Source organism: Hylobates moloch, unplaced genomic scaffold (genome assembly GCF_009828535.3).
Source record: "Hylobates moloch isolate HMO894 unplaced genomic scaffold, HMol_V3 SCAFFOLD_44, whole genome shotgun sequence".
In the NCBI taxonomy this organism is placed as follows: domain Eukaryota; kingdom Metazoa; phylum Chordata; class Mammalia; order Primates; family Hylobatidae; genus Hylobates; species Hylobates moloch.
In genome coordinates, this window is record NW_026652319.1 from 958,997 (window position 1) to 986,224 (window position 27,228).

The 27,228-nt window shown below is 40.4% G+C and overlaps 1 protein-coding gene across 3 annotated transcripts in view; it reads right to left on the reverse strand.

The window, feature by feature from the left end:
• Positions 1–27,228, reverse strand: part of LOC116463610 (voltage-gated potassium channel subunit beta-1) — a 494,700-nt gene that overhangs the window by 104,070 nt on the left and 363,402 nt on the right. For all 3 annotated transcript variants that reach the window (XM_058434760.1, XM_032146791.2, XM_032146794.2), the window contains exon 2: positions 11,219–11,262. Coding sequence is in view for 2 of the 3 variants with exons in the window: in XM_032146791.2 (XP_032002682.1) it covers positions 11,219–11,262 (44 nt within the window). In the remaining variant the exon portion in view is untranslated. The remainder of the gene's footprint in view (positions 1–11,218; positions 11,263–27,228) is intronic.

Sequence of the window (27,228 nt, forward strand, 5' to 3'; positions counted from 1 at the left end):
CCATTGCTGCCAAAAGAAACAGCTCAGCAAGGGCCAAAGGAAATGCTGTTGTCAAGCATAAGGTGGAGATATGGGAAGGAGGCAAAGTAAGACACTATGAAGATAAATGAAGCTAATTCCAGCCACAGAACCAAATCAGGTCCTGTTTCCTTCTTTTCAGCTAAAGAAATCCCCATGGTTAGACTGTCAGCTCCAATTTAGCCATTGCTCATTACCTCATCACCCATTTCCTATAATTATGTGTTGGTAGCCTCTTTTTCCTCTAATTGTAATTAGTTGTCAGATATGAAATGAGTATTGATGGTATTTTCTGCTTCTCTCTCATGGAGGTCCTTCTTTGCATATTTCCATCATCCAGGTGTTAGGACGAAGCTTTTATTTGTAAATGAGCCTTAGGTCTCACTAATCCTTTGAGATTATTAAAAACATAGGAAGGAGAGAATATATTAAAAAGGCAAAGCTGTATATTTACCCTGCAATGGAAAATTTTGTCAATTAGGCAAATAGAATTGACTCACAAAACTCTGAGCATATCTCATGCCATAGAAAAAGCTGGGAGAATTTCAATTTTCAACTATGGCTACCAATAACATAGAAGGGGCTCAGATAAGCTAAAATAAGTGGGGGAAGGCATCCCAGATCCAAGCATATATTTTCTTCTTAACTATTCATGGTGGTCATTTGCTTATTACCTCAGCCACTATTTCCCCTCTTTAGGTAAGAGTTCTTTAATTTTCTTTTGAGAATGACTCACTTCCCTACTCCCAGAATGCAGTTTGGGTGGATTTAAAGTACCCTTCCCTAGTGTCAGGGTGGGTCTTGAGAGATTGAAGTCTTTGATGATTGGCTCAGGGATGGATACACAAACCAACCAGAGCCAATGGGATGTGAGGCATGAAGCCTCTGCAGCCCTCTTGCCAATTTCAGGACAGCTTGAGAATAGAACCAACCTGCAGCTCACAGAATTCATAGTTTGCTCCCCAGATAAACCCATATGGGTCCACTGTCCAGATGAGCCTAGAAACTCTTCATGTGGGCCTAGAAATTTGTGTTTTTGCTAGAGCTGATGTTTTGACTTGCTTTGAGCTGGGTTTTCTGTTGGCTTACTGTGGAAGGTTTCTGATTCATTCATACTCAATAGGCCTGAAAAGAACTGAGACTTTATTTCTTCTTCGTCCATCTGAGGCCCTTAAGGCATTCCTATGAATGTCTGCACAGTCATCCTCAGTGCGTTGCCCCTGGAGGGTCATTCAGCCATGTACACTGCACTTTCACAGATGACTGCCTGCAGCCCTGTGCTCTCCTCATCTGGGCATACCAGAGGCAAGCACAGGCACAGCCCCACCCCACTGGCAGACAGGACTCAAATGATTTCTCCATTTTTTGCCTCACTCTGTTAGATAAGCTTAATTGCATTATTGATTGAAATTACAAAACTTTCATTTGGGTTTTTATGCTGCACAGAGTTTAGAAAAATAATCTTTATATAAATATAGAATGCACAGGCAAACCCAAGGTAAACAATATGAATACACTTGTACATACACAAGATGTGCCTTAGTCAGGCTGCTGCTTACAGTGCAGGAACTATGGGGACCTCATGAAACCTTTAGGGCAGTGTGCAAAGGAGGGAAAGGCAGGCATTAGGAGCTTCACTGATGATGTCCACACAAAAACCAAAATGCCTGCACTCAATTGCATCCTTACTTTGAAATCTCTCATGCGGAAAGCACACCTGATCGTGGGCCAAAAGACATGGATTCCGGTCCCCATTCTGTCTGTGGAGCTTTCATAAGTCATTGTCTACTCTAACTCTGGAGATGGATGCCAGGAGTCATTCAGGTTCTGACATTTTTTAGCTCAAAAGTAAAGACATTTTCACCAAGCTGCCAACCCAGAGTCATGCCGAACCTAATCATGACATCACCTGACTATTGTCTGAATGTGAGAGATGCAAGGGGCCCTACACATTTGGTGCAGCCATTCTCATTTCAAGAAGGAAGCGCAAGTTCAGGACATGAAGAAATGTGGGTGACAGCAGTGGCTGTGTGTGTGCTTGGAGGCTGGAAGTAGATGGGCCATAAGGGACGAGGCTGCTAGTGGAAGGAGGAGGGATAGAAAATGTGGGAGTCTGCTGTCTCTAACACTGGCCTTGAATAAGACATATCGCCTCTTCCTGACCCTGTTTTCTCATAATGGAGCTGGTGGCTGGAAGGACTAATTTTCCCTCTCATGGATGTGATGCTCTTTAGTGAGATCGTCTTTATAAATGATTAATTTCAGCAAATTGCCCACATCTGGGCCTAGAGAGGACATTTTTGTCCCCCATTACTAATGGTTTTGAAGCCATTTGTTTCATTTTAGAATCACAGGCTGGCAAATGAGGGCTACTTATCCCTTTGCGGCTGCATGGAGAGAGATGAGGTGTGTGTGTGCATGCATGCACATGGGTTGTTTGCATGCCCAGATTGTTGAATAAACCCCTCTGTGTACAGACCCTCCTATTTTCTCTCCTCAAGTTCTCCCCTAAGCCTCAACTCTGACAGCGTGTGAAATATCAGGTTGCCACACTCCTACCTAAGCTATATTGTCACTCCTAATAGACTCCTGGGAGCAGAGGCAAAACCATGTGGCCAGCAGTCCCTGCTGATTCAGAGGGCAACCACTTGTCAGCAATTTTCTTTCTTTCTTCCTTTCTTTCTTTTCTTTCTTCCTGTCTTTCTCTTTCTTTCTCTTTCTTTTTGTCAGCAATTCTTAAGAAGGATTTTATCCATAAAAGTAGGAAACTAGGAAGAAATATTTTTGGACGATTTTGGAAAAATACAAAGGTCTGCTCATTTTTAATGTGTATGCATCATGACATTTATTCAAGTTAGACTTTCCAGAAAGAGCGACATGCCTAAAACACTCTTGTATGTTTAATATTCATACACCATTTAAACTCTGTGGGTATTCTGGAGTTAAGATAGTTCACACTGTTTGTGTTATGCAGAAAAATTGGTAAACTCTTTCAGGGAAAGCTTGCATTTTAAAACCACCTCTCAAGTGTCCTCGGAGGCACTTCATAAATATTTATTATTGCTGCTCTTATGTTGTTATAATAGGTGAGCTAGCTAGTTTATATCGGCCTAAGCAACAAGAATGGGAATCATGAAGGGTGTCATAAAAATAATACCATCCATGTTAAATATTTAATGTCGTGTTCTCCTAGTGTCAAAATATTTAGTGCAGTGAGAGCATCACTAAGGCAGAGGGAGATGAGCCAGGACTACATTCTGCACATATGAATGCATTAAAAAGAAGCCCACACAGTTTATTCTTAAGATTCACTGCTTTTGCTCTAGAAAGTTCTCTTGGTTAGGGAGGGGCATAGGGCAAGACTGGCACCCAGATGGCAGGAGTCGAATGGCAGGGAAGCCAGCTCACCCCACCTGCCCTGAGGCCAGCCCTAAGCAGGGCAGGTTCTCCTCTTTGGAGGCTTTCCAGTCCAGTTGGAAATGCCTCAGGCCAGCTCCCAGGCCTAGATCTGGGGGTGGCTGCTACCACGTAGATAAGAATCATGGCTGCTGGCACTGGGTACCCTAGATATCAGTTCACACATTTTTCTATCTTAATCCATCCAGATAAGACAATGTATTCCAACCCTGATACTGCCTCAGAACCGTCAGGGCAGCATTTTAAAAACACATGCATGTGGAGCTCCTTATTCAAAAGGTCTAGGTTGAGACGAGATTATCTGAATTTTAAATTAAACAGGTAACTCCAATGTGCAGCCAGAGTTGAGAAGAAACACCTTTTGAGAGACTCATATAAGTCCTCCAAGGTGTTAAGAAGTATTTTACTTTATGACTTTATTTCTTCAAGGACAAAGCATGAAGCAGCTGCCTAAAAGGACATAGAACATTTCCTTGGAATCAGTTTGCATTCCCTAGGAATTAAAGCCTTGAGGATGTATGAAACAGGGACCCAAAGGCATGGGGGTGTTCTTTCTCTCCTTCACTGCTTAGGTCCAGATGAAACCCTATCTGACAGGGCTGCTTTTATTGTCCTCTTGATCTGCGAACAGCCCAGGAAAGCTCCATTTGAATGACAGTATTTTACATTAGGTTCAATATGTGCTCAGCTGAAAAATGAGCAAGTGACCACATTCCTCCTCACTTGGGTTTTCCATATCTTCCTACCTATATCACTTACAAATACTTTGTTTGGCCACATACACTTGCATGATGTTTTGAAAAAAAAAAATCAACAAAATCACCCCTCAGGGTTCTCCAGAGAAACAGAACCAATAGGGTGTGTGTGTGTGTGTGTGTGTGTGTGTGTGTGTGTGTGTGTGTGTGTGTAGAGAGAGAGAGAGACAGAGAGAGATGTATTATAAGGAATTGGCTCATGTGATTATGGAGGCCAAGAAATCCCAAGATCTGCAGTTGGCAAGTTAGAGACTCAAAGGAGCTAATGGTATAATTCTACTCCGAAAGTTGGCAGCCTTCAAGATCCAAGAAGGCTGATGTTTCAGTTTGAGTCTGAAGGCAAGAAAAGATCAATGTTCCAGCTTGAAATGGTCAGGCAGGAATTCCCTCTTATTCACAGGAGGGCAAGTATTTTTGTTTTATTCAGGCCTTCAACTGATTGGGAAAGGGCTACCCACATTAGGGAGGGCAGTCGGCTTTAGTCAGTCTGTAAGTTCAAATGTTAATCTCATTCTAAAACACCCTCATAGGTGCACCCAAAATAAAATTTGACTCAATATCTGGACATTCCATGGCTCAGTCAAGTTGACACATCAAATTAACCATGATGTGCCCTTTTTCTTGCAGACACCTTGCCTTCTGGGAAGCATGCCCATTCCAGAGTGAATGTTGGAAGGTAAAGTCAGCCCCTTTCAAGCACACACAGGTGAGCTGGACATTGTGGTGTGTTACCTCCCATGGAATGAATCAGACCGGCCTACTGCTCCTAATGTGAGACTTTTGGAGCAAGTCAGTGTGGGCAGATGCTCTTTTCTAACTGTAGAAGCAAGAGCCCTGATTCAACAGCTCTGGGTCTAAACCCAGCCTAGATCCCATGTCATCTGCTTATGTGGTAGGTTCCCCAGTCTCCAACCCTCTTTTAGGACAATCCCTGATGCTAGGCCTCTCTCTATTTCCACTCCCTACCCCACACTTCTGTCTCTTCATTGATATGCCACTGGAGGAAGTCAAAGAACTGGGCTAGGCCTCAGCAATTCATGATTTCTGACTTCAGCTGGATCCTCGCTATTACTCAGTGGACCTTTTGTCATTTCTTAGCAATTGATCGTCTCTCCAGTCATTCACTCAAAAATATTTTTGAATACCTGCTACTAGCCAGATAGTGTAATCTTCTAAAGGTACAATAGGAGTGTAGAAAAATAGGCAATCTCTGCTCTCATGGAGCATACAGTCAGGCAGACACCATGAGCCAGATGTCCTAAACCTATCTAAACACCTCAGTCCTCTGTGTTTCCAGGTGATCTCAATGACAATCATAGGGTCATTACTGTGAGAAGTTCCTGGGTCTGTATTTCCAGCCTAGAGATCTCCACAGAGTTCCCCTTGTTCTCTAGATGTCTGAAGCTGGGAGGTCACAAGCTCTCTAGTCACTACTCCCCAATAGTGCTGTCTGCCCTCACAGCTCCCTCCTGTGTCTCCTGTCTCTGAGATTTCAGCTCATCCACCCCCATGCCCAATCCAGGAGTCTGGGCATCCTCCTCCACTCAGGAAGACCTCCTATTCTGTATCCAGAGATCACCAGTCCTATTCATTCTTTCTCCTAATCACCTCCTTCCTTTACATCTTTCATACCACTGCCTCATCATCAACTCCTAATTAATTTCCCTGCCTCCAGCCTCAACACTGTTCCCTCTGTTATAGCCTTCATGTTGCTTCTAATACCTTTGATCACATCTTATTCCTGACGCAAGGTTTTCAATGGCTTATCACAAGCTTGAGCAAGGTTTTGATAACTGTTTTTGGCATAGGATGAATTTTTTTTTCCAAAATGTAATATGAAGCACTAAAAAGGAATGAACTATCAAACTATGAAAAGACATGGAAGAATCTTAAATGCATATTACTAAGTGAAATAAGCCAATGTGAATAGGCTACATACTATATGATTCAACTATATGACATTCTGGAAAAGGCAAAACTATGCGGACAGTAAAAAGATAGTGATTTCCAGGAGTTAGAGGAGAGGGAGGGATGAACAGGCAAGACAGAGGATTTTTTAGAGCAGTGAAACTATTCTGTATGATACTATAATGGTAGATACAAGTCATTATACATTTGTCAAAACCCATAGAGTGTACAACACCAATAGTGAACGCTAATGTAAACTATGGACTTTGATTGATAATGTTGTGGCACTGTAGGTTCATCAGAGGTAACAAATGTGCCACTCTGGTGAAGGATGCTGATAATGAGGGAGGTTATGCATGTACAGGGATAGGGGTATATGGGAATTCCCTGTGCTTTTTGCTCAGTTTTGTTGAAAACTTAAAACTGCATTAAAACATAGTCTATTTTTTAAAAATAATAATAATAATATGAGGAAAAAGTGGGCCGCTTTGATGGAAGCTGTGGCAGGTGGAAGGAAGAGAATGGAGAGAGATGGAGCCTTTGCTCCTCCTTGTCCCCGAAGTGTTTGTTGAGACCTGGGGACCTTTGGATTTGAAGGAATTCCAGAGACATAGAGGACAAGAGCTAAATGGCTTAGCAAGGCAAACAAGGGTTCTCATAATCAGACCTAGCTTTCTTTCCAGGCTCATTTCTTGCTGTTCCCCAATACCTTGTACTCATAATATTCTATACCTGTAACCCGTTTCCCCAAGTACCTCCCCTCGGTGGAGTCTCCCTCTGGAGTCGCCGTTGCTTGCATTGCTTCCTGTCTTCAACCTCTTGCCCTCCCTCTCCACTTGACTTCTCTCTTCAAGTGTCACGCCAAGTGGCAACCCCTGTTCCCCCATCAAGCTATCCCAAATCTCCCAGGAGACCTTGTTCACGCTTCACTTGCCCTGTACTCTCCATTACGGCATCTGTCAGATATATTATCAGTTTGTTTTTTTGCAAGCCTAACTCCCACTACACTATGATAAATCTGAGGGCAGGCTCCATGCTCTTGTCCTTGTATCTCCTGTAACCAATGTCTGGCTTCATAAATATTTGCTTAAGATGAATAAATGAATGAGTGAATTAATGTAAATTCTACCACTTTTCTCTCATAAGACAGTTCCACCTCCTATTAGATTGGGGTGAGTTTGGTCACTCTGAGTTTATTCCTTTCCCATGAGTTTTTTGACTTCAAGTCTTGACAATAATGGGCAGTATATTTACAGAACAGGCCAGCCACAGCAACCCACAGGTAGGATTGGCCACATAATATTAATATTTTTTTCCCATTTCTCTCCTTGGCAGGGCTGTGTTCTTTCAGATGTACCATCAGTTCACTCTCAAGTTACTTCACCTTTCTACTCCCATTTACACATTTGCTCTTAGTTCACCAAAAGGAAAATCGGCAGGGCAAGGAATTTCCAGCTGCTCCTTCTCTGGTAGAGAAGAAAGTCAGAATTGTTAGCTTTAACTATCACTTTTAGAGTATTTCAAGAAAAGAATCTGTAGCTTTCTGATTTCCTGGCAGTTTTACTACTTAATTTCTAAGGCCTCAGTTGAACATGGGTCGTGACTTAGCTGACATTCTAAGCCTACAGCAGTAAACCCAGCTCCATTTGGATTTGACAGCTGGGGTCTGCAGAGCCTGACAAATTATCTAAGGCTGGTGCATTATTTCTTTCTATGAATTTCTTGTCTCCTCTGGCTGATAAAGGCAGTTCAAAAAAGTTCTCAAAGAGTGCTTATTCAAGTTGTCAAGCTTTGTCACCTGTTTTGAATGAAGCAAGTCAGCCCCATGAACTTCCTTGTTTCCTATTTTTCATACAGTGTCTTATTACAAGTGTTCAGACTCTTGAAAAAACTTGAAGCTCAAATCAGAACTTGCTGCTCCTGAATCAAGCCTGTTTCAAAGTTCACTAAAATACCTGCAGCTCATACACAGTCTGCAGTTTTAAAGAAAACAAAAATCAACAAAACTGGAGACTGGCCTCTGGAGACTGGGATTGCACGAGCACCTAATATCTTACTGTCTTAAGGGCTTTCAGCTGCGTTTTCTGTGTACTTAATGACTAAACTATTTTCCACCGTAGATACAAGCTTGTAAATAGTTGGCCAATGCTTTTTCACTACATATATTTCTTACTTTACATTAATAGGTAGTTCCTTTCAATAATGAATACTGAACAGTTATTTACTGTAAAGATATTCTTTAAAAAAAAAAAAAAACAAAATCTAAGGTCAGAGTGTCCCTGGTAATGAATCTCCAGGGTCTTTCAAATATGAGTAAATAGTAACAATATCAGAGCCATAAATTAAGCAAATGTCAAATTACCTTAGACTTATGGTGAACAAATACTGCCTTCACCTCCCAAGTCAGATTATTAGGAAGAATCAGAAAAATTCAGACATTGATGGCTTTCAGTGTCTTTGAAATACCCCCTCACACATGCCAGCTCTGAGTCTCACACATCATCAGGACCCTCATGTTGTAGTTACTGACCCACTCTGGTCACTCCCTCTCATTCTTTGAAACTTTTAGCTCACTTCTCACTGCCACTCTCCAATGTTAGTTTTGCTGTACTTTTTAGTGAGTTCAGTGACCCCAAAGATGATCTTCCCTGCACCTTCACCTCCAAGTTTCTTAACCTTCTCTCCTTCACTGATCTTGTCTTCGATACAACCTCCACCATTCTCTCCCAATGGACACACCATAGACTATGTCACTAACAATAACTGAAACCCTCTATAACCCCAATTTCAAATGTTTCCCTTTTCAACCACTTTCTATCCTTCCAACCACTGTTTCTAATGTTTTTGCTTCAACAATTCTTTGGTCCCTCTGGGATATATACTTTACTAATCCTATCCAGTTTTCACAGTCCCTCAGCTCCCTCATTTTAGCTCCTGGCTCATTTTCCTGACTCTAGTCCTCATTTTCCTTTCTATTCAGTTTAAATGCCAACTCTACCATTAAAATAACTGCCCAACACAAGCCCTCAGCATCTTTGCCCTCTTTTTATCATCTTATTTAAAAAAACAAAAACCACCTGAACTTGCACAGCTGAACATGTCTAGAAGAAAAACACGTAACTATGGACATGGTCTCACTTCAAATTTAATCATACTGATCTTAAGCTGATCCTTAATGCTGTCTTGTCACTGTGTGGCCTAGCCCTGGTCAATTCACTCTTCTTCTGTCCTGCATGTCTTCTCTCCAAACTTCTAACACTTCCTTCTCATCCTCACTAACAGCTGATGACTTTGCTTCTGATTCCCACTGAGAATATAAAAGCAATAGAAGAGAACTTTGACAAAATACCTCCCCCTCCTCCACTCCACCCCATCAATCGCCCTACTAGCCTCAAAGCCCATGTACTCTGCCTTCTTTCATGTACTCTCTCCTTGTGTTCTTCTCATGTCCTCAAGAAATCATTCCAGATATTCTTCTCTCTTCTTCTTCTGCATCATTTTTTCCTCTCAAAAGGATTTCCCCATAAGTATATAAATATGTGGTCATTTCTTCCACGTGCAAAAGCAACCTCTCTGATCCCACTTGTCTGCTCAGTGCCACTCCATTTCTCTGCTTTTCTTTATAGCAATCATCATCCAAAAGAGTAGCCTTCAGCTTGTCTCTTTCCATTCTCCCAGGGGACCATTCCAATTATGCTTTAAACTCTACCATTCCACCCAAACAGACCTTGTAAAAGTCATTGATGGCCTCCATGTTGCTGAACCCAATGGTCAATTCTTGGTCCCCATCTTGCTTGATGCATGAGTACCACTTGACGGGACTGGTCACTCCATCCTCCTTGAAATGCTCACCTGGATTCCAGGACTCCATTTTTTTCTGATTTTTCTCCTGCTGCCCTGGTTGCTTTATTTTCAGCTTTCTTTGGCTCCTCCTCACTTTCTCGATTTCTTAATGTTGGATTTCCTAGGTCTTAGACCATGTGCCTCTGTTTTCTATTCTGTCTATATGCACACCCTTAGTGCTCTCATCCAGGATCCGGGCTTAAACAGCAACTACTTGCTGATGACTCCCAAGTTAATATATCTAGCTCTCCTTTCTAAATTGGAGTCATATATCTATTTGCATACTTGACAATTTTTATTGCAGGCCTAATAGATATCTCAAACTTAGTATGTCCCAAATCAATCTCCTAATCTCCCTAAATTTCTCTCTCATTTTTGTAGCTCATTTACTCGTACTTCATCCTTTCTGTCGCTCAGGCAAAAAATCCTTAGAGTCATTTTTGACTTTTCTCTTTTCTGTCATCTTCCACATAGAACCCAACAGAAAATCTTTCAGGTTTTACCTTGAAAACATAGCCACAATCTGACCACTCCTCACTACTTCCTCAGTTACCATCCTGGTCTAGACTTAGGTCACAGAACAGCTCTGATTTGTGTTGAATAGTGGGAATGCCAAGGCTGCCTTTTCCTGGGCCTAAGGGATATCTGGAGGCCTCAATCCTCCCCAAGTCTCACAGTCAGATTCCACGACTTCAGATTCATCTTTATGCTGTTAGAATTGCCATCTCTATTTAATCCTCTTCAAATATTGACTGGGAGGAATAACAATCTTTATTTATTAATGCATATTAATGTATGTGTGTTTGTGTGTATCTCACCTTGCCCCCCCAAATATTTAAGGCAGATTATAAAATTATATAAAATGCATAATAATAATATAGAAAAGTGAGGAAATTAGGCAAAGGGAAAACAAGGATAGGTAGAAAAAATTCAGGTGAATTGAGGGAGTGGTGAACTGAACCTATAAAATGCATGCCATGCAGTCCTTCATGCTTACTAAATGGGAGTGACGCATGAGTCCCTTTCTCTGAGGTGTGCTTTAGCATCAGGTTGCCTTATGCTCGACGGGCCCCTGTAAGGAATCATGAACATGGTGGCTCCCTGGGAGAGGGTCATGATGGGAAGAGAAAGGCTCAAAGGAGAAGTGGGGCAATACTGGCCAGGAAGCCTCCTCCTCATCTGAGACCAGGTCCTGGCCTGGACCACAGTCACTCCCTGGTGCCCTCCCCAGTCTCCCACCTTCCAGCCCACTCCCATGCCACACCCTCAGTACTTACCAAGACCCAAGCAAGAAACTCTGAGTCCTGATTTTCCAAGATTCCTATAATAAAAACAAAGCAACACTTGATCAGCATTTCCTCAGGTGAAATTGTACATGCATAAGTGGATATTGTATCTCCCTTTTGGCATGATTCTTAACGAGTCCTGATAGAGGCAGAGCCACAGATGCCAGCATATCGTCTTGAGACAAGTCTCCCTTGCATGGCCACTCAGGCACCAGGAAGCTCAAAATCTGTTCAGGTGCAGCAAAGAAATTGTCCCTCACAGAACACAGCTTCTCAGTCTCATATTGTCTTCTTTATTAACTTGTTTACCCATTTATTGGCTTTCTCTCTCCTTCTAGAATGTGAGTTTCTTGATGGTAAACTTCTTTACCTTATTCACCAACCATTCATTCATTATTTGTCAACTGACCACTTCTCACTACTTCCTCAGTTACCACCCTGGTCTAGACTTAGGTCACAGAACAGTTCTGATTTGTGTCGAATGGCCTGACACACAGCAGAGCCTTAATAAATATTTTTGACTTATTGACTAACAAACTGACTTCTAAGACAGAATATTACTTCTAATGGATGTGAATTATTTAAATAACAAACTCAAAACTATCTTTTAGGATATTTTAACTATATCCTATATTTAATATATTATAATACATAGATATGTATTTAACTATATTGTGTGTGTGTGTGTGTGTGTGTGTAATTCAAGATTACATAAAGTTACCATGGGAACATCAGATAGTTCTTTATTCCCAAAAGTTTAAGGAAAAGAAATATATTTTTGCATTCTAAATAAGGATAGAACTAGGAGCTCTAGTATGCATTTGCCTATAAGTCTTTGTGGAAATCCAGACTCAATCCATTTTTCTGTCTTCTGACTAGCAGCTGTTAGAGAAGAAAACAAATTCTCAGAGACAGGGTGCCTCATAGCATTAGTGTAAGGGTCCAAAGTGAGCAGGTGAAGCTGAAATAATTGTAACATTGTAGAAAAGTGCACCCTTATTCTCTGATAAGAGGCTCTCATAAAAATACAATTTCCCTTCTTGCTCCCACACCAAAGGAAACAACACAAATAAAACTTCCAAATCAGTGGCACAGCTGAACTATTCCAAGTTCTCCCTTGATTCGTCATCAGTTTTGGTTTCTTTAGACTTAGCAATTTGTACTCCCATTTTTGCATCACATGTTTTTCCTCTGCTTATTAACGTTGTCTATAAAATGCCACCTAAGCAACGCATTCAATTGCACGAGATAATAAAAAATGCATAAAAATGCAAAGAGTTGAAAGACTCAGGCTTTTGATCCGTTGTCACAACTAGTTGGGTGACCTTGTAGAAATTGCTCCCTTTTTTTTCTGAGGTTCAGTTTCTTCATTCGGAAGACGTAGTGTTGATGTCTATGCCATTTGCGTAGCATCACAGTTTGTAGGGCCAGAGCGTGAGAATGTGTGCTAAAGTGTTACACTGTAAACAAATGCAAGGCATAGCGATTTCTGGTGCTTTCTGACTCCTACCCTCCAACAGACATGGTGCTAAATTTTCTGATATGAATTGGACATGTCCAACTGGAAGAAAACTGTTGCATAAAGATGCATGTGGACAAAATTTTGAACCACTAAATAGGAGAAAAATAATTGGATTGCTCCAGTGAAAATAATTTTTATAAGAAATTGTTCATTTAGTAGTTTTTCAGAAATCAATAGATATACAGACAAAAGACTTTTCTTGGTAGTCCAAAAGTCTACTGATTTTAAAGGGTAGGAATCTAGAGCAAATGCTATATTGTAGCCAGAATTTTTTTAAGAAGTCATAGAGATACAGAGAAGAACAAGGCATGGTCTTGTACCCTCAAGGAGTTTAGAGTCCAGTGAGTGACACAGAAAAACCAACATTTAATTCCAGTAACATGGGATACATCCTACAGTGGAGATCTTTGGGAACACGTGAGGTGGCAGCTTCCTCAGGCTTATATTTGCATAACTTTGTGGGTACCATGAAGAAAAGGATCTAGAAAAGGGTTTTCATGTATTTTTAATGTCTTTCAGTAGGGAGAAGTGACTTGTAGAAAACTCTATAGAGCAAGACAGTTCTAAGGATAAGTCTCTATAGCTCAGATATTTTTCTTTTCTTTTTTTTTTTTTTTTTTTTTTTGAGACGGAGTCTTGCTCTGTCACCCAGGCTGGAGTGAAGTGGCGCAATGGCTCACTGCAAGCTCTGCCTCCCGGGTTCATGCCATTCTCCTCATTCATGCCATTCACCTCAGCCTCCCGTGTAGCTGGGACTACAGGCACCCGCCACCATGCCTGGCTAATTTTTTGTATTTTTAGTAGAGATGGGGTTTCACCGTGTTAGCCAGGATGGTCTCGATCTCCTGACCTCGTGATCCGCCTGCCTCAGCCTCCCAAAGTGCTGGGATTACAGGCGTGAGCCACCGCGCCCGGCCAGTTTAGAGATTTTTCTAACAAACTCAAATAAGGCAAAGTTATATCACTGGGTACTTGGCAACATCTCAGCACCCATTTTCCTTATGGAAGTCCTATTTTCCTTATGGCAGCAACTGAAGATAATGATCACTCTGTTATGGGTTTTGAAGACCAAACATGAGAACTGTCAGCAAAAACAAACTGCAAACTAGCAAGTGCTAATGGCCCATTTGCTTGCCACTGCTGTTTAAACACCCAAGATGGCCTTTCTGGGCCTTACAAGATTTTAAAATGTATGAAAAGTTCAATTATAGACTAATACTGCTATAGTGGTGATAGGTCCTCACCTTGAGCCTTGATATTTTTGTTTCCCTTAACTCTTTAATACTTTTAAATCTTTTTCTAAATACCCTCATCCTCTAGAGAGAACAGTTATGAAATTCAGGTGGTCACTTTTAAAGTTAGAGGCATTTTCTCTGCATGAGATATATCTGGGTCTCTATGTGCATTGCCCTAACTTTGTCCAGATGTAAGTCTCTTTGTGAGACATGTACCACTTAAGGCACTACCAACACAGGATGGTGCCACTAACTTTGCAGCTGGAGAAGGTAGGAGGAACTGGCTATCTCCAATTCAGGGCATGAAATCCCAACACGATTTCTGCTATTCCAAATGGCACATCTGCATCCTCCTGTCTCTATCCATGTTTGTGCAGTACTAAGTGAAGATGTAGCTATTGTCCAGTTACTCTAAGCCACTTAAGATCTGCTGCATAATAGAAGCCCAAATACTTGACACATTTGATCTAATGAGTTCAGTAGCTTGTGTGGCTTTAACATCAAATAATGACCAAGTTTACTAATCATGCTGGGCTATAACACATACCCTGGAACCTTCATCTCACTTGTGTAGAATTTTCACAAATACCTCATAATCTTATGTGACATTGTGCAGAAAAACAACTTTATATAATATTATTCTATTTCTTAATTCCTCAGTGTTCCCATAAGTGAGGCTACATAAAAATTCTGTAAGCACATCAAACTGCCAATTAGAATGAATTATTTTTCCATTTGATTCAAAATTATTTCACTGCACAGGTTTAACTATTTTATCTGTGTCAGATATATCAGAAACAAGTCTCACCATGTTCATTTTTAGTATCTGCTCCTGTTCAACTCAAAAGCTCCTCTTTCTCAGGTGAACCTGAACTGCTCTGCTGTTAATATTAGAAACAAATGACATCAATGTGGAGGCACAGAACACTAAGTTTTGTCAGTCAAATTTTGGAAATCCTACAGCGTCAGTAAAGAGTTATGTGGAGAAGGGATATAGCTTCTTGAGAGCTCAAAGGTTGTGATTCCCCTTTCTTTCTGAAGGCAGACTCTCCACTCAGTGAATACATGGCTGACCTTATTTCAGGATAGTGATTTGTTCCATGGCAGAGGCATTGAATGTAATTCCTAGCCTCACTTTATGGAGCATCCACCAGGCTTTTTTTTTGCTTTTAAGGCAATACTGGAGTAGTGAGAACTGAAATCAAGCATCACTTAGGCTCAGTATTGCAGGCCACTCTGATGCTCACAGTTTCTTTACAAGTCAAAGAGGCCAAAAGCAGAAGATTAGTAACCCAAATTTGTTGTTTTAAATGGCTTGTTTCTCGATGTACGCATATTAGACCTCATTCACAGTTTTAAACAGCTGAGAAAAGTAGCTTGCAAAAATATGTGCCTTGCATTTGACCAAGCAGGAAGCATATGCATGGGGCAAAATCCCCGATTTAAAGGTTGACGTAATAGGGACAGCTGGAAAGCATATGCAAGGGGCTCCAGCAGCTGTGTCAGGCTGGCAGAAACAAGCTGGGTTTGACCTGGTTTTCATGTGGTCAGAGAATTACATCATTTGCTGTCTCACTCTATTTGACCATCTTTCTGATCCTTCTAAATCATACTCTGCCTTACCTGGAAGTTACTGATCAAATATGAGATTTGGGGTTTTTTTTTGTTTTTTTTTTAAGAAATGCACATTTAATAATGTACATGAGCAGAAATCATGTTCATTTGCCAGCCAGCTGGTTTTGATAGTTACAAGGTAACATACATTTTGACACCATGAAGGTGGCTACAAATAGTAATAACATTTTCTTATGAGGGCACTGTTCATCATTGTTGGCAAGTAAATAATGACTCATTTGGGATTCACCAGGCACATAAATGATTTAGCCAGGCATTCTGAGGACAGACATTGACAGGTGGCACAACAAAACTTTTATTCTTACCTTTTTAAAAATAGCAACAAAGTAGAATAGGATTCTTCCAGATTCTTTGATTTAAAAGTATAAGTCATTTGTCAATTGTAAATTCTGACTAGGTTCTTATTCATTTTCTTTGGACATATAAAACACCTGATGATCTGTATCTTTCTAGAAAAGTCTAGAGAAGTGTGGAAAAAAGAGACTTTCCTATAATTAATTAATTAGGTCAAAGGAGATGTACCAAATTTTACCTATGTACCAGGCCTCAGACTAGGCTATGAGCCTGGGCTGAGTGGCAGATAGTTGCTGCTCTCATGGAGCTTACGTCATAGGAGGGGAGACAGGTATTAAATAGATTATTTGATTATAATATTAAATAAAAGGACAGTAGGCCCTAAATACAAAATTGGAACCCTGAGAAAGCTGACCTAATATGCGTGGTTAGGAAAAGCTTCTCTAGGGAAGTAATATTTAAACTGAGATCCAAAGGAAGAATAGGAAGAAACTTAGTAAAGAGAGCAGGGATCAGCATTTCAAACAGAGTGAACAGCACGTGCAAAGGCTCAGAGACTGGAAGAAGCATGGGTAATTGAAGAACTGAAATACATTCCAGGCAATAGAGGAGGGGAGAACAAAGGGTTGAGTGGCTCTACATGAGTCTGATAAGGTGGCAGGAGCCAGATCAAACAGTGCCTTACAGATTATGTTGCAGATTTTGACCTTAATGTGGAGTAATGGAAGACGTTAGCAGGGAAAATGGGTTGAAGGGAGGAAAGAAGAGGAGCTAGATGGCTGCTTAGTTAATCCTGATGAGTAATGGTGCTATCTTGAAATTGGATTTAGTGGAGTGGAGAGGATGGGGAAGATTCCAGATATCCCCAGCAGGTAAAATCTACAGAACTTGGTATTTTGATTGAATATGAGGGTGAAAAAGGAAGAATAACAGACCATTCTCAGGTTTCTGATTTGGCCAGCTGGGTGAAGAGGGGTGCTTTTCACTGAAGTAGAGTGTTCACTGGGGACACTGGGGGAACAAGGGTTTTGATTCTTTGGGCAATCTCGTGGGGACTGAACATCCATGAGACATTCAAGGTTAATTGCCTAGAACTCAGAGTGGGAAGAGGGATTTTCTGAGTATCCAGGGTAACAGGCACCATGGGCTGGGTCAGCTGCCGAGGGAACCGACTCTGTTAGTGAAGAGGGCCCAGGATGGGGCCTTGAGGAGCTCCAGCACCACAGATGATGGAGAGGAAGCTGCATCGTCAAAGAAAATTGAGAAGGAGCGGCAAAGGTGTACGGGGAGATCAGAAAAGTGTCTGTGGAGAAGCCAAAGCAGGGGATGGTTTCAGCAGGGAGTGAGTGGGTAGCAGTGTTGAAGGCTGCCGTGAGATAGAGCACAGCGAGTGGGCTGGAGAAATTCCCTTCATGTTCAGCTTTGTGGGGATGGCTGTTGACTTCTGTGGCAGCCATTTCAGTTGTGTCACGGATGGGAAGCCAGGCTGAGTGGGCCAAGGAGAGGAAAGGTGTAGAAATGGTGTTCACCAGATGTGTGTGACCTTGGGCATGTTGCTTGGCTTTTTAAAGTCTCTTTCCTCATTCGTAAGTGGAGGTAATCATAGCACACTACTTTTGTTGACAGTTAAGTGAGAAAATATAAATGCAGTACCAGTCCTAGCATATTTCAGTGTTCAATTAGTGTTAGTTGCCTTCTGCCTTTCTTATTTCTTAGAAAAAGTGCTATTTTAAACACTGAATCTGGTTCTGGTATGGGTACAAAATCTGGTAGAAGGCTGCCTCTGTAACTTTCAAGACCCACTTCCCCGACCTAATGATCCTCTCAGTTGGCCTAATGATCTTCCAGCCTAGATAAATTTGTGCTTAGACATTGCAGATAGCCTGAATCTATTATATGTGAATTATAAGTTATTTTGCTAGAGTCACTAGAAAAAGTGGGAATGAGAGGATGAAGATAGATAAAAGAGGCGAAGAAGAAGGTGGCATTTTGGAGAAATGATAGATGTCTGAGGTGTTTAGAACTGTTTCCATGATCACCAGAGCAGGGAAAATGGAGCTGTGACATAAAGTTGTATGGATATAACCATACAAACTTGAGTGTTCTGTGGAGATGGGGCTTGAGAAGTGCCCACTCATGTCTACTTAGCCCTTAAATAAGAGCTGCTCTTTGCTTTTCCTGTCTCGAGCATCTAAGGCAGCAGAAAAGCTGGACATCAGTAACTCAAAAAGTCTTAAATCAGAAGAATCTGGAACCTCTGTCTCAAGCGCATATAATTTGCGGATACATAAACTTGAATGGAAAAAATACATCTTTATTTTTCACCACCTTTTAACTGAAAGTTAGCATATCCTTCCATTCTCAGCATAGGCAAGAAACCCCATAAGTACTCATGTTATTGTTTGTGACTTTGACACCATCAAAAACTACAGGTGTTTTTGTATCACTTCAAAGTTGCTTTGGAGACATCAAAAAATCATTTACGCTCACCATTTACACTCATTACCACTTGGAAATTGTGGTAATTGACCCATACCTAGAACTTGTTAATACATTAATAAAGAAGTGTATGTATTACTAGATCACAGATTTGGTTTTTACATATTTTGAACTATATTTCAAATTAACTGGAATCCTGTGTATTTTATGTAATGTTATTTAAAGCTCTTTCCACAAAATGAAGGGAAAGCCTTCTCTGGCATTCACTTTGTGATGAGAGCTGTAATTAGTTTTCACTGTGATGAGTTTTCAAAGGCAAAAAATCAAAAACAAAAAAAATCTGAGGTAGGACTTCTATGCCTTATGTCTTTCTTATTCCATTTGCTGTGGGTGAATACCTCACTTTCTCTTTAGAAAGCAAAGTCAGCAATGTAGCAGAGACTGAGGAATGAGCCTGACTGAGGAGGAGGGTGATATTTAAATATACACTTAATCAAAAGTAAATGCTTTCAGCCATAATGTATTAGTCTGCCTTTCATTTTCCTTGACAAAGGAACAGAAAATTAATGCCTGTTTCTCTATGTGCCATGTCTTTTACATCTGCAGTCAGAGTGCGATATATCACAGTGCACTTATGTTTATTGTGTACGAGATTATTTCCCCTTCCAGACTGAGATCCATGAGGACAGGGATTGTGTCTAAGGTGTCTGTATATTCCCACCACCTAGCACAGTGCTGGGTACATAACAGCTGTTCAGTGATGCTCACAGTGGGTGTTGTAATGCTGTTGCTTTGCTGTGGATAAAGACAGTATTGCTACTCACTTGCGACTTTCTTCTTGGCCAGGGAGGCTCTGTGGTTTGCCAGAAGACATGGGGCAGTTTAGTGCAGTGGTGAAGTATAGTGCGGTGAAGTATAGTGGTGAAGTATAGTGCGGCAGTGCCTCTATCACTTACTATCAGCAAAGCCTTGGGAAATGTATGGAACCTCTCTGTGTCCCATCTGTTACATGGGGATAATAATAGAAACTACTTCATAGGGTTGTTGTGAGGATTCAATGTGAGGGTTGCAGCATTTAAGATAGGGCTTGGCACATGGAAAATGCTCTGTAAGTGCAAGCTGTTATTAGACAAACACAGATTGAATCCAAGCTCTGCTCCTGGTACTTAGGGGCAACTCATTTCACCTTATTTCAGAAGACAGATTCCTGCCTCCATAAGTGAGTTTCTAACCCTGCTTTGAGTGGAGGAACATCGTAAACATTGTGGCCTTTCTTTTAATCGGCATAGGTGTTAGGACTTCTTCTTTTAATTTTACAAGAGGCTGGAGCTCATGAACCTGCTTAGCAGGATGCCTTCTATCCCCATTCAGACCCTTCTTGTCCCTCTACCTCTCCAGTTAACTGTGGTCACTGTTCCAATGGAAGGGCCAAGTCCCAGGTCCCAAGTGTTTGCAACCTTAGAGCTTGGGGCTGGGGTGAAACGGGGAATCCTACCATGGTCTACTCCTATGTTCAGGCTTGACTCTACTTTTTAATTCTAGTAACTCCAGCACTTTAGACCACCTGCTGGTCACCTCATCTGAATCTTCAGTGCATATTTCAAATTCAGAATGTCAGTCTGTGGGTCAGCCCCCATCGAAACAATGAAGCTCAAACCTGGATATTTTGTCTTCTTCCTCTCTTTTGGTCTCTACAGCCAGTCAGCAAATCCTGAAGAGCCAGCAAATCCAGAAGAGCCAGCTTCCTTCAGCACCACCCTGACTTCTTCACAGCCACTACTAGTGACAGATAGCTCCTGGCCTGCTCTTCTGCCTCTAGATTCAATCTTGTTCTCTCTCTCTGTTTATCTCTGATCAGCCTTAACACTTTCTTTTTATGTAGCCATTATTATTCATGCCCTGTTACCTTTCCCCGATTGCAAAGTACTCGATTGTAGACTCCAAGCCTGATTTATATTTGTCTTCCTCGTAATACTTAGCACCATGGAAGTGCAACTCAATACTTCAGTGACTAAACGAATGATCCAATAAAAGTTTGAGAAGACTTTCTTAACTCTCTGATGTGGAGCCCACAGTTAGATATTATTTTATTCTTCTTTCTTTTATGTTTAGATTGACTATTACAATTCAGTTGTCTTATTCACTGTCATAGTACAATAAGGCAAGACAGAAAGCATTCATATTTTAAAAAAGGAAATAAAACTGTCTCTCATCGAAGACATGATTGTCTATGTAGAAAAAAATCCCAAAGAATCTACAAAAATCTCCTAGAACTAATAAGTGAATTTAGCAAGTTTGTGAGATATAAGATCGAGATATAAAAGTCAATTGTATTCCTAAGAATAAATTACCGATTGGAATTCAAAATTTAAAAGAGTAATACTATTTATAATAGCACCCTCAAAATGAAATATTTGTTTATAAATTTATTAAAATATGAGCAGTCTCCATATACTAAAAACTAAAAAACATTGAAGAAAGAAATGAAAAAAGACCTAACTAAATAGAGAGGCATATCACTTTCATGGACTGCATGACTCAATATGGCTAAAATTCCCCTCAATTTGATCAAAGGACTAAATATTATCCCAATTTATATCCTAGCAAAATGCTCTGTAGACAGCAACAAAGTGATTAAAAATGTATATGGTAAGATAAAAGAACTCAGATATTCAAAACAATGTGAAAAAGAGTAAAGTTGGAGGACTCATACTATCTGATTTCAAGATTTAATATAAAGCTACAGTAATCAAGGCAGTGTGGTATATGTTAAAAGGAGTGAAGCACATATAAATGAAACAGAATAGACAGCAAGTGGAACAGAATAGACAGGTCAGAAATAGCCCCACACAAGTACAATTAACTAATTTTTGACAAAGGTACATAGGTAATTAAATGGAGAAAGGATTGTTTATTCAACAAATGGTGATGGGGCAAATGAAATAATTGTTCATATGTAAAAACACTGAACCTTGACACAAACCTCACATCTTATACAAATATTAATGAAAAGTGGATCATAGATCTAAATGTAAAATATGACACTATAAAACTTCTAGAAAAAATGGGAGAAAATATGTGTGACTTCGGGCTTGACAAAGTGTTTAGATATGGCATAAAAAGATGATCTACTAAAAAATTAAAAAATTGGACTTTATAAAAATTTAAGACTTTTGTTCTGAGAAAGATACTATTAAGAGAATGAAAAGACAAGTTACATGCTGAAAGAAAATATCTGCAAAAACTCATTTAAAAATAGCTGAAGTACTGAACAGATACTTCACCAAAGAAGATATCTGATGGCAAATAAGCATATGAAAAAAATGCTCAACACCATTAGGAAAATATACATTAAAACCATAATCAGATACCACTATATACTTATTAGAAAGTGTAAGATAACAAACAAACATACTAAGTACTGGCAAAGATACAGAGCAAATGGAATCTCATTCCATTGCTAGTTGATATGAAAAATGGTACAGCCCACTTTAAAAAACAGTTTAAAGGTTTCTTACAAAGTTCAACAATCTATACCATGTGACTCGACTATTTCATTCCTAAGTATTTATCAAAGTGAATTAAAAACTTACATTCACACAATAAAACTGTATATAAATATTCACAGAAGCTTTATTCACAAACACCAGAGGTTGAAAGTCCCCCAGATGTCTGCCAACGGATGAATGGATTAACAAATTTGAGTACATTCATACAAAGGAATACTACTCAGCAATAAAAAGAATTACAAGGCATTTTGCTAAGTGAAGGACACCAAACTCAAAAGGCTACAATATTGTATGATTCCACTTACGCGACATTCTGGAAAAGACAAAACTAGAGGGACAGAAAGCAGGTGTGTAGTTACCAGGATTTGGAGGTGGGGAGAGCTTGACTACAAAGTGGCAGTATGAGGGAATTTGAGGGCTTATGGAACTGTTCTGAATGGGCAATAGCATGACTTTGTGCACTTACTAAACTCCATACAACTGTAGAAACACAAAAAGTGAATTTCACTCTATGCAAATTTAAAAATATCTACCAGAATGTTGGAGGGACCCAAGATGAATGAATTCATATGAGAAATGAATTTAACTGTATTACAGATTAATGGCATACCACATTGAAGGAGATGGGGGCAAAGGACCTGACAAATAATTTTGGAAAACAGTCTTTTGACTGGATATTGTAAAGCTAAGAACAACAATAACAAAAAACTATACACAAACATGGTACTCTACCTGGCAAATTTGTTTTTCACAGGGTTATGAGTTAACAATTCTGAAACTAGAGTTGAATACTAGGGTTGACAAATAAAAAATGTAGTAAGGAAGCCTTGAATAGTAGACCCAAAAATTAAACAAAAGCAGAAGAAAACTGAAGATCTCTTGAAGCCCACATCCTTTTATTATTTAATTTCATTTTACCTACAAACGTTCTCACATTGCCAGAACACTGGTTTTGGTTTGTTTCTGTTTTTTGTTTGTTTTCTTTCCTAATCCAACACATGTTTACTCAGTAGCTACTAAGATGCGTCAAGAGCTAGTAAATGACTTTGAAGTTAATGATGCTCTTTCTCTCCAGAAGAATAACACTGAATACAGTTGGCCCGTGACTACTTTGAGCCCTGTTATAAATGACTAATGCTTGGTCAGGCTAGAGTTCTGGTTTTAGTTTACCTTTATTCTTGAACCTCTACTTTGATCTTTTTATTATTCTTCATTTTTTAGTTTGTTGTGTCTCAAAAGTGAAGGTACTGTATGTATCTCATTGTGCAGTGACCAGCAGTGAAGTGGTGTCTGACTAGAGCACCAGGCATTGTGCCTTCTCATAGTGACTAGGAAATACCTGCAACCAGCAGTGAGAATTGCCCTTCTAAATGCAGAGGTCCCTTGGTGCCAATCCTGATTTTATTTGATATAAAAGGAAAGCTCCTTCCCATAAACACATGAAAGGGAGGAAAGGTGAAAAGATTGTCCTCTCATGATACAGCAAGGCACCAGATGAATATATTCATTAGGGCCTTAAGATAAAACCTGATTGAAATTCTCTTGAAAATGAAATCAAAGCTACCCCTCCTTGGGCCAGGGTGAATTTTTACTACTGCAAATAAGTTTTTAATTGACTTCAGGCATTTTTAATTAATCACTGCATGGCAACTATAGAATCCTATGAAACAACCTTACTTTGTGCATTTGTGAATTCATCCATCCCAGAAAATTAAAGTAATTAATTCCAGTTGGTTAAAATCACTACTGATACTTTATTCAAGTCGAATGACTTGACTGGTTCTAAGCAAGATTTAGATGACAGAATTTCATAGGCTAGAGCCCAATATTGATGGCAGAGTAGCTGGTGCTCTGAGAATTCTTTGGCACAGACCTAAAGAAGTCAATTTTCAACTTTAGTATCACCATATAATAAGAGCGAAAATCGTTATGTAAAGTAGGTGCTTCCTACACTGTGGCTGGTTATGTTAGTCCCAACTCCAATTACACCTAATTTTTGGACAGTATAATGCCAAACTGAACAACTGAGTAAAGCTTTGTATCTACTTTGAATCCATTAATTAGAATGTTTAGCATCTATAAGCATGTCTCTGACTTTTGAAATGGAAAAGTACAACCAATCATAATATATTTTTTCTTTTTCACTTAATGGGTGAACATAAACACATACTTTATTTTGCCTATACCTGAACTCAGGTTCTTTATTTTTTGTATTATTTTCTTTTATGGAGATGGAGTCTCACTCTGTCACCCAGGCTGCAGTGCAGTGGCACCATCTCGGCTCACTGCAATCTCTGTCTCCCAGGTTCAAGTGATTCTCCTGCCTCAGCCTCCTGAGTAGCTGGGATTACAGGTGTGCCCCACCACACCCGGCTAATTTTTGTATTTTTAGTCAAGAAGGGGTTTTGCCATGTTGGCCAGGCTGGTCTCGAACTCCTGACCTCAAGTGATCCACCCACCTTGGCCTCCCAAAGTGCTGGGATTACAGACGTGAGCCACTGTGCCCGGCCCTCTAGGTGCTTTTATACACCATTCATACACAGAAGCACAGGCAACCATTCTGAGTAGGCACTCTTGTGCCCATTTTATCCACAAGAGAGACAGAGGCTACGAGAGGTTACGTAATGGGCCAGGGTCCCGCACATCCAGCAGGTTGCAGAGATGCAAGGGGTATGGTATGATGTTGAAGTGTGTGGTCTTCCTCTGCCCCTTGCTGCCTTCACATGATCCATGCATCTGAAGTGACCCGATTCTTAGCTATTCCCTAGAGAAACAAGTAGGCCTAGAGGGGCCCTGTGACCTGGGATAGGGTCCCTGCTGAGTTTGGCCATTTTTGGAGGCCTAGAGAAGGAGAAAAATAGAAGTTTCTGCTGCCTGAGCTAGTTCATGCACACCCCCTCCCAGTGCCTCCCTGCTTCTTTCGTGTCCCGCCATCACCGCCCGCCGCTGCACCCCCTCCCCCGTCACTTTCCACAATCTCTCTGTGATTGATGCCATGGCACTGGTGGGAGTTGGTGAACTGTCACTCATCTCAGTCCTTTCCCCATCAGCCCTCCCCATCAGCCAGAAACAACAGGGTAAGAAAATAGAGCAGAAGGAAATTAACAACTCACATTGGTTCAAAATTTATCAGAACTTATTTCATCCTGTTTTGCAGTTTTGAAAAGAGGAGAAAATGAAGTTATTTGTGTGCTCTGCTGATTGCAGATAGGAAGAGCAATGTGGCTGGAAGAGATCATGTTCACAGCTTGTGGGGTGTGGGGTTAAGTGTTTGAGAAGGGGAATGGAAAGGAACATTTGGAAGAACTGAGGTAACATTGCCTAAAAAGGCTGAATCAATAGTGACTTTCAGCACAATTGAATTCAATGAACACAGTGGAGCTGCTATGAGCAAGGAGCTAAGGACATAAACTTTAATAGACCATATCTCGAAGGTGGATTATTCATTCATGCAATTCATATTTATTGAGCACTGTTCTAGGTGCTAGGGTTATAGCAGTGAACAAAACAAGGCCAAGTTCCTGACTCATGAGGCTTACATCCTAGTGGGGGAGACCAATGGTAAACAAGCAAACACAGAAATAGCTTCAATAAATGATAGGTGCTATGAAAACTTAAATGCAGGAGAAAGGCAAAGAAAAGGTGGCCAGAAACAGCTTCACGGAGGAGAGGCATTTGAGCGGGGACCTGGAGGAAGGGACAGAAGCAGCCTTGGAAATACCTTGGGGAAGAGAATTTCAGGCAGAGATAACATGACCCTGAGGTAGGGACAAGGTTGAGGAGCAGAAAGCAGGTGAGTCTGCTGGAGTTTGGTGTGTGAGGGGAGAGCAGGACCAGATGAGATTAGAGAGAGAGATAGGAGCCAGGTTGCTAGCAACCAGCTTAACCCCTCTCAATCAGGACAGAGTAGATAGAAAAGATGCAAAAGCTGCTACAGACTCTATGTGAAGAGTGAATAAAATAGAACTGTGTAACAGAGAGGGGATTAACCTTTGCTGGAGGACTTTTAGAAGAGCACTGATACTCTGTGGATTAGGTTAGGTAACCTTCACTTGGGGCCAGGTCACACTCCCATACTGGTGAGGGTTTTGGTGTTTGGAACCTAGGCATCGCCTTGTTGTACAGCTCTATGTGCCTAATCTCCCTTTCCCTATGGAATAGTTCAGTGGTCTTGTCTGAGGCTCCCTACTTCCCGTCTGTACTCCTTTCCTTTTTAATGGTATTCTCTCCTGCCCCTGTGATCCCAAGTACCTTCAGTTCTCAGGTTCTATCTCTTTTCTCTTCATCAAATTCTGCTCTGAGGAAAGTCAGAGTAACCAATTCTCACTAAAATGTAAGTGACCAACATGACAAGGTGCTGACTGGGGTAGGGAAAGAAAGGGGAGATTAGCATTCCATCACTAGTATTCTCTGGATTAGGAAGAATGCGTCTTTGCATTTGCATCTGCTTGGAATGCTTTTCTCACATGTTCTTATTCAAGAACCAGCTCCAAAAATCCCCCTTTCCAAGGGGGCTTCCCCAGGAAGAGCTGGTGACTTCTTCCACTGCTGTGCTCAGACCTCTCAATTCTGCCCATCTCATGGTTCTTTGTGTGTCGTCTGCAAATCTGTCTCTCCCACAAGCTTGTGTGCTTCTTGAGGATAGATTCCAGTCCCTAGTGTGATGCCAGGCCATGCAGACTGACTGACCAAGGAGCTGGGGAACGTCATAAGAGCTGCATTTATTTTGACCATGATAGGTTATGGTTTTCACAGTGCGGATTGAGGTAATGCTTATTAGAAGCCCCATTCCCCTCTACAGTCCTGTATTCACTATAACTTCTATTTCTTCAATTTTATAAATTTTGCTGTCTGAATTTATACCAATGTAAGATACATTTGTTAACAAGTTTCATCTTTTAAAATGCACATACTCCTAATAGAATTAAGCCTATTCATTTACACAACATTTATGGTGTATCTACTCTGTGCTATACCCTGTCCCCTCACTCACAGCAAGATACTAATGGGCTTACAAAGAACTGCTCTTTTCTTCCATATATTGAATCCAGAGCTCCAAGTCAAGACCAGATAATTACACTTTTAATAATCAATCTAAAAGAAAACTTCAGAAATGTGAAATTAGGTTTATGTACAAAAATATGGATCATAGTAGTTATTTATAAGGTCGAAAGGAAGAAAACTATTCAGTAATAGGAGACTCAAATTGTTTTATCAATAGGATGTGTTATTATGTAACTATTTGAAATTACATTTAAAAGAGTATTTTATTAAAACAAGAAAATGTTTGCATTACCATGTTAAATGAAAAAAAGCAAGATAAAAATTGGTTTCAGTATAATCTTTAAAAATGCATAGATACAAAAG